The 8574-nt window shown below is 53.2% G+C and overlaps 1 protein-coding gene across 1 annotated transcript in view; it reads right to left on the reverse strand.

The window, feature by feature from the left end:
- The window catches only part of SPPL2A (signal peptide peptidase like 2A), a 61145-nt gene extending 52744 nt beyond the window's left edge, over positions 1–8401 (reverse strand). The window contains exon 1 of the mRNA XM_029064744.2: positions 8202–8401. Within this exon, the coding sequence (XP_028920577.1) occupies positions 8202–8267 (66 nt within the window). The 5' untranslated portion in view covers positions 8268–8401. The remainder of the gene's footprint in view (positions 1–8201) is intronic.
- Positions 8402–8574: the final 173 nt, after the last annotated feature.

Raw genomic sequence — 8574 nt, forward strand, 5'->3', positions numbered from 1 at the left:
TGACATCCACGTCACTCAGCCGACTGTGAGAAGCACCAACACATTCAAATTTCAGCCTACGAGTAAACACGGTCGAGGCCGGGCAGCAGCCGGAGCCGGGACCGATGATCTATTTTTAAGACGGCAGCTCAGGCCAAGAGCTCGGAGGAAAGGTGGGCTTCGATTTCAACCGTGAAATGTCCGGAGTCACAAAGAGCAGCTCCGGATTTTCCCCTCCAGATTGTGTGTTTATTGTTATATTGTACTCTCCCAAGTGCTTAGTACAGCATTCTGCAGACGGTAAGCGCTCGCTGAATCCGACCGGCTGATTTCACCTCCCCCCGATACCTCAATTAGTTACACACCTGAACAATGCGAGAGTTGGTCAATGCCTGCGTTAAATGAAGTCACAGGAAACTATTATTTCTACAAAACAATCTATTAAGGAGCAACAGTTTCAGAATGAGGATCTCTCTTGGCTTCAACAAAACCGCATTAAGGCAAAGCCCTCTGTATGATCTTGGGCCACTCACTTCACTTCTCCATCAACCTTCGCGGAAAGGGCACGGGGAGTCAGAGGTCGTGGGTTCTAATCCCAACTCTGCCAAGTGGCTGGCACTTGAAGACACATAACAACTCTGTGCCTCAGATATCTCACCTGTAAAATGGGGATTAAGACTGTGAGCCCCATGTGAGACACGGATTGTGTCCAAGCTGTTTACCTTGTATCTACCCCAGAGCTTAGAACAGTGTCGGGCACATAGTAAACGCTTAAAAAAAACCATAAATAAAAAAAGACAAGGTTTGGTGGAAGAACAACAGACGCAAATCAAATGCCTAAGGCGATGAATGTTGCGTCAACTCCCATCGCCCGAGTCTCGGATTCCATTATCTACAACATGAAATGGGGGTTTGGTTGCAGTTGAGTTCTAAGTTTCAAGCGTTTGGGAAACATCCGATCACCCTTGCATGAATTCGCCTTTCTGAAGAGGGAAAATTTTGCATTAAAGAGCCTAGACTCCAATCACACATTTCTCCCACTCCCCCAAACCTTCCGCTGGCTCCTCAGGGCCTCCTACTTCAAGCAAAATCTCCTAAAAGTGGCTTCACGGCTATCCACTAGCCTCCTGCTGCACAAAAACCCCCCACATAAATAGCTACACTCTTAAACTCCCAAGCTAACCTCTAGATTCTCCCACCTCCATCCAGGCAGGGAACGTGCCTGTCAACTCCGTTCTGCTGTCCTCTCCCAAGCGCTTAGTAAGTGCTCAATAACTACCATTGATTTACTGATCCCTTTGCCTGCCCCGTTCCTCTAGCTAGGAATTCCCCTGCCACTCCCCAAATCCAACAGACCACAACCCTCCCCATTTTCATGGTTTCCTGAAAATCCGACTCTTCCAACATTTCTTCCCCCATGAATTCCCCGGTATTCCAAGTCATAAACACTCCTCTCCTCTCTGGAATGTAAGTCCACTGTGGGCAGGAAATGAGTGTACCAACTCTGTTGGATTTTACTCTCCCAAGCGCTCAGTACAGCTCTCTGCAAATGGTAAGCACTCAACGAAAACGAATGAGTGACATCAGCCCTCTCTCGCACTTACGTACTCACTCAGATCCATCCTCTGGCAACGTGTACATTTTTGATTTAACTGCACAAGCAATTACTTATTTTTATTGCTTTGTTTCTAAAGCCAAGTTTGTGCAAACTGGACAAAGGAAAGTTTGTGCAGACTTAAGTCTGTCTCTAATGCCACTCGTTCTGTTTCCGAACTTCCCAAGCACACAGCACAGGGCAACGCACACGGTGGCCACTAAAAGAAATCATCGCTCCTACTAGATGCTTTTTGTGAGGGATGAATTTCCTAGCCGAGTGAGGGCCACTTACTTAACGACAACCAACCCAGGTGGGCGGTGAATCGTATTTATTGAGCACTTACTGTGTGCAGAGCACTGAATTACGTGTTTGGGAGCGTACAATCCAGCGGAATTAGTGGACACGTTCCCTACCCATAACCAGCTTACAGTCTAGAGGGACTAGAGTCTACTACCCACTGCAAGTGTCCACCTACGATGAACTCCGTGGTGGCTGGCAAGTTCTTTTTTCAAGTTCTCCGTTTCCGTTTATTTCATAAAGGCGCGGAACATCGGCAGCCTCCTTTTCAGCTTGAGAGAAGGAACTAGCTAAGCGATCGATCGGTGGTGCATGCGCTGCTCGAGCCCTGTACAAAGCACTTGGGAATGTTTGATACGATAAGAAGCAGTGTGGCCTAATGGATAGAGCCTGGGCCTGGGGAATAATGCTGATTAACTGGCAATGCAAATCTTCTGTAACCCGAGGGTTCTTCGGGAACTCGACCCTCCACGTTACGGAATCCACAGCCGGGGAGATGTGCCGCCAGCAGAATTTCTGGGGTCGCCTGGGAGGCCAGACGAGTCCAACCTGCCCTCCTACCACCTTAGATGAGCAATTGCTCAAGTGGAGTTTCGAAATCGAACCTGGACCTAGTAGCAGCATGGCCTAGTGGCTAGAGCCCGGGCCTGGGAGTCAGAAGGGCCCGGGTTCTCATCCCGGCCTATCTGTTGTGTGACTTGGAGGAGTCAGTTCACTTCCCCGTGCCTCAGTTCCCTCATCTGCAAAACGGGGATTAAGACTGTGAGCCTCAAGTAATAATAATGTTGGTATTTGTTAAGCGCTTACTATGTGCCGAGCACTGTTCTAAGCGCTGGGGTAGACATAGGGGAATCAGGTTGTCCCACGTGGGGCTCACGGTCTTAATCCCCATTTTACAGATGAGGGAACTGAGGCCCAGAGAAGTTAAGTGACTTGCCCACAGTCACACGGCCGACAAGTGGCAGAGCTGGGATTCGAACTCATGAGCCCTGACTCCAAAGCCCATGCTCTTTCCACTGAGCCACGCTGCTTCTCCATTGTCTGTGTCCAACCTGTTTAACTTGTAACCAGCCCAGCGTTCAGTAGGGAGTCTGGCACGTAATAAGCACTCAACGAATACCATAAAAAATGAAAAAGCCCAAATTGTTCCAGCGAAACCATCACCTCAAAACATCTTTTTCCGTTCACAGGGTCCACGATGGGGTGCGATTTGCATGAGAAACATCGGATGGGCTTAGGAGTTTGGCTGGGAGGGCCTATCAGTTCTACCGATCCTGAGGCGAAGGAGTTGAATGACGACCCGACATGGCGCCATCTCCCCCCACCAGTCCCATGACACACTCTTATGGCGGCCTGGTGCCCACGCGCCCTGCAGCCGGACAGTGCCCCCCAAAGCTCCCTGAGCCGGGGGTCGGCCCGCTCTGGACCGCTGCTGGCCCCGGGGATGGGGGATTTATTTTCCGGATCTTTTTTTGCAAAGACAACAGACATAAGAGCGAGAAGCAGCGTGGCCTCGTGGTTACAGCACGGGCCTAGGAGCCAGAAGGCCCCGGGTTCTAATCCCAGCTCCGCCGCCTGCCTGCTGGGTGACCTGGGGTGAGTCCCTTCACTTCCCTGGGCCTCAGTTTTCTCATCCGTAAAATAGGGATTAACACTGTGAGCCGGATTGGGTCCAACCTGATTAGCTTGCATCTGCTCCAAGTGCTTAGAGGGTGCCTGGTACATAGTAAGTGCTTCACGAACACTATTAAAAACCACCCAGACAAGAACCACCATGAGGCTTCTCACAGGTGCTTTTCAGACTTCCCCTGGGGCTGACAGAGAGATAGACTTTGGGCGGCACCGCCTTCACTTCGCTTTCTGCCCCTTTCCTGCTTTGAGGGGAGGGCGGGGGAGCCTTCCCGCTCCGGATCCGGAGCTGCCGGGCCGGGACACGGACCCTCACCCCCGACCGGTGGGCCCTAGTGGATAGGACCTGGGAGCCAGAAGGACCTGGGTTCTCATCTGTGTGACCTTCTCTGAACCCCATTTACCTCATCTTAATAAGGGGAGAAGAGCGTGAGCCCCTTGTGGGACGCGGACTGTGTCCGACCTGATTACTCTGATTCCACCCCGGTGTTTAGTATAGTGCTTGGCACCTAGTAAGACCTTAACACACACCATAAAAAAAACACTCTGGTCCCCGGGTCCACTAATGGAAATGGCATGCATCTCTTGGGTCTCCATGGTGCGAGGGGTGGGTCCGTTGGGGGTAGGGGGGTGAGGAGGTGGGGGGTGAGGGAGGTCCGCCAGGGAAGGAGAGTCTCCTGGGGAAGGGTTCCCCAGTGCCCGGGGATCTCCTGCCCCTTCACACCTGGTGTCAAGTGTGGTGGGAAGCGACTCCCAAAGGGAAGTCAGACGGCAGCCGAGGAGGGTCTCCCAGGGGAGGGGATCACCTTTCCCCCCTCACAGACCGACGCCGGCAGCTCTCCACGACCGTCCAATACAGCCCCGGCGGTGGAGGCCCACAGTGGGATCCTCCCTGCCCCTCCCGGGGGAGAGGAAGGGGGCGGTCAGCTCCGGGGTCACCCATGCACGCTTCCGTTTCGGAGAAAAGCGTGCCCCGGTGTCCCCAGTCGACAGTCAGCGAGCCTGCGGCCAGCCCTCCCGAGTTTCCCTCTTCTCCGGCCACCACCCCCTGATCGGGAAGTTCGGAAGCCCAATCAATCGAGCGTACGTACTGAGCTCTCACCCTGGACAGAGCACCACACTAAGAGCTTGGGAGAACGCGATACAACAGAGTGGGCAGACAGGTCTCCGACTCGCGACGAGCATGGCTGTCATTTAAACTGGTAATTTAAATTGAGAGGCGACTGATCGGTGGCCGTGAAAGTGCGCGGTTCTGTCATCTCATCTTGAAGGGTGTCACCTGACGACGTTGCGCAGAGCAAAATGCACCGGGCTGTCGTGGAACCTTTTCTTATAGGCACGCCCGGTATTCCCAACTGTTTGGAAGCTCAGCCCCAAACGATCTAGCACAAATTCTTGGGAGCAAGTTTTTTGCATCTGACCTGAATGAAGAGTTGCAACAAAATACGAGGGCCTGAAAGAGACAGCCGATGGATGCAGCAAACTAAGATTCGGTTCTCACTTCTGCTACCTCTTAAATGTGAGGTTTGGATAGTTCCCTAAACCAAAAGTTCGCTGTGGGCAGGGAATGGGGAACGTGACTACCGCAAACTCTGCTGGACTGTATTCTCTCATGCGCTTAGGACCATGCTCTGATGAGCACGGGCCCGGGAGGCAGAAGGACATGGGTTCTAATCCCAACTCCGCCAAGTGTCCGCTGTGTAACCAAGGGCGCTTCGCTTCTCTGTGCCTCCGTTCCCTCATCTGTAAAATGGGGACAGAGGCTGTGAGCCCCACGTGGGACAGGGACTGTGTCCGACCGGATTTGCTCGTATCCACCCCGGTGCTTTTTACAGGTGAATCCCCATTTTCATCTGTAAAATGAGGATTAACTGTGAGCCTCACATGGAACAACCTGATGACCCTGTATCTACCCCAGCGCTTAGAACAGTGCTCTGCACATAGTAAGCGCTTAACAAATACCAACATTATTATAATTAAAGTGCTTGGCACATAATAAGCTCTTAGATACTACAATTATCATTACTATTATCATCAGAGGAAGCGCTCAAGAAATACCACTTATTGACATCACGAATACCAAGACATAAAGGGTATAATTTTGGCCAGAGTTGTTGTGAATTTTAATTGAAACCTGTGCCAGATATAACCCTAAATTAGGTCCGGCCTAAAAGAGGTGTTATGACAGGCTCAAGAGGCTTTTTGTTTTTTTGAACAGAACGACAATACTTCCACCTGGGATTTAAGGAGAGCTTTATCTCTTGTGTTCTCAAAACACGTTCCCTTCTACTAACCCGTGTACCCTCCCAACAGCTCCGAAAGATGAAGTGATCATCAGTGACATTTATTGAGCGCTTACTATGTGCGGAATACCGAACTAAGCACTCGGGAGAGTAGACTATAATGTTCCCTGCCCACCAAGAGCTTACAGTCTGGGGGCGAAGGGGGCAGTTCCATTCGGAGAGCACAGAATACGCAAGGGCCCTGCCCGCAAATCATGGTGAAATCCCAACTAGAAGCAGCATGGCCTAATGGTTACCGCTTGGGCCCGCAAGTCAGAAGGACCTGGGTTCTAATCCCAGCTTCACCACCTGCCTGCGAGGTGACCTTTGCTTCTCTGTGTCTGTTATCTCACCTGTAAAGTGGGGATTAAGACTGTGAACCCCATGTGGGACAGGGACCATGTCCAACCTGATCACCTTGCATCCCCTGAAGCGTCAAAGAGTGCCTGGCACATATTAAGTGGCATTAAAAAAGACCAAAAACTAGAATCCAGGTCTCAGATTTAGGTCTGTGTTTCCAAAATAGTTGGAAACCCACTTGGCTCCAACTTCCATCCTAGAAATTTAAGAATGCTGTGGCCTCCTGGCTGACATGTCACAAAGCCCGAAAGCTAAACTGTCCAGAAATGATACCGAAACCAACCGATCGCGTCTCCCCACTGCAAACTCTGGTGGGTCCAGAGGGTGGGGTGGGAGAATAAACCCGTCAGCACTGCCTTACCAAAAAAAGACCTCGGGTCTCCAAAGTCCCCTCAGGGTGGGACACTTGGAAGGATAGGGGATGCTCCCCTCGGGCTGGGGGGACATCCTCTGTGGGTGTCTAGGCTGGGGGTCCCCCAGCGTCTCAGGGACCCTCTGCCCTTTAACACCTGGGGGGCGGCTCCCCGCCTTGTCTGCTGTGTGGCCTTGGGTGATTCACTTTACCTCTCTGCGCCTCAGTTCCCTCATCTGGAGAATGGGGATTGAGAGTGTGAGCCCCGTGAGGGGCAGAGGCTTCTGCGTCCACCCCCATTTGCTTGCATCCACCCCAGTGCTTACTACAGTGCCTGGCACATAGTAAACACTTAACACCACAATTAATTAATAAGTGGGGGGGGGGGTCTGCCGGTGTGGGGTTGGGGGTGCTAGTGACCTGTGACCTGCTGATAGCTGGGGGTGAGTGGAGGGGGGGGGAAGGTCTCTGCGTGTGGAGGGGACCCCCAGCACCCCTGGGATCTCCGGCCCATTGACACCTGGGTCAAGCGTGATAGTGGTGAGTGGGGAGCTGGGTCTCCCAGGGGAGGGGTCCCCGGTGCCCGTAAGACCACCTCCTCCTCATTCATTCATTCAAAAGTACTTATTGAGCACTTACTGTGCGCTGAACACTGTGCTAAACGCTTGGAAAGTACAATTCAGCAACAAATCCTCACCCTGGTGGTATCTGTTGCCCCCTGAAAAGCACCATGGCCTAGTGGTCAGAGCCCAGGCTAGCAAGTCACAGAAGTCGTGGTTTCAAATCATGACTCAGTGGAAAGAGCATGGTTTAGGAGTCGGGGATCATGGGTTCTAATCCCGGCTCCCCCACCTGTCAGCTGTGTGACTTTGGGTAACCCACTTCACTTCTCAGTGCCTCAGTTCCCTCATCTGTAAAATGGGGATTAAGACTGTGACCCTCATTAGCACAACCTGATTATCCTGTATCTACCCCAGCGCTTAAAACAGTGTTTGGCATAGTAAGCGCTTAACAAATACCAACATTATTATTATTAATCCTGACTCGGCCGCTCGTCAGCTGCGTGACCTTGGGCGAGTCGCTTCACTGCTGTGGGCCTCAGTGACCTCACCTGTAAAATGGGGATGAAGACCGTGAGCCCCTGGTGGGACAACCTGATGACCTCGTATTCATTTATTCGTATTTATTATTATTAGAAATAATGATGACGATGGCGGCATTTGTTAAGCGCTTACTATGTGCCAAGCACTGTTCTAAGCGCTGGGTTAGACCCAAGGTAATGAGGTTGTCCCCCGCAGCGTGGCTGGGTGGGAAGAGCCCGGGCTTAGGAGTCAGCGGTCATGGGTTCGAATCCCGACTCTCCCCCTTGTCAGCTGGGTGGCCGTGGGCGAGTCCCTTCACTTCTCTGTGCCTCAGTGACCTCATCTGTAAAATGGGGATGAAGACTGTGAGCCTCATGTGGGACAACCTGATGACCCTGTATCGACCCCAGCGCTTAGAGCAGTGCTCTGCACAGAGTAAGCGCTTAACAAATACCAACATTATTACTAGTATTATCCCCCTTTTCCAGAGGAGGTCGTATCATTCTTAACGGGCTGACAGTCTAGAAGGGCCTGGCGCAGCGCCGGGCACACAGTGGAAACTACCCTCCTCATTCTTCTTCTGAGGGGGCGGGGTCAAAGGTCAGGGGCGGCTCCGTCCTTACCGCGGCCGGGAGCAGCAGGCCCCAGAGCAGCAGCAGCGGCGGCGGGCACCGCCTCGGAGGCCCCATCGGGGCTGGGGGCAGAAGGACGAGGTCCGGGGGGTCCGGGGGGTCCGGGGGGTCCGGGGGCTCCGGTCCCGGCCGGGCTCTCGCCGCCTCAGCGGCCACCGAACGGAGGCCGCTCCCTCTCCGGCCGCGCGGCGCGGGCCATCGCCGCCTCACGTGACCCGCTGTCAGCGCGCGCCGCCCCCCCACCGCGTCCTGACGTCACGACGCTCCAGCTGCCCGCCGAGGAGGGGGGGGGGTCGTCATCACAACCACGTGATCCGGCCCCAGCGCGCCCACGTGATGACGTCACGCCGCTCCAACGGCCGCC

Source organism: Ornithorhynchus anatinus, chromosome 5 (genome assembly GCF_004115215.2).
Source record: "Ornithorhynchus anatinus isolate Pmale09 chromosome 5, mOrnAna1.pri.v4, whole genome shotgun sequence".
In the NCBI taxonomy this organism is placed as follows: Eukaryota; Metazoa; Chordata; class Mammalia; order Monotremata; family Ornithorhynchidae; genus Ornithorhynchus; species Ornithorhynchus anatinus.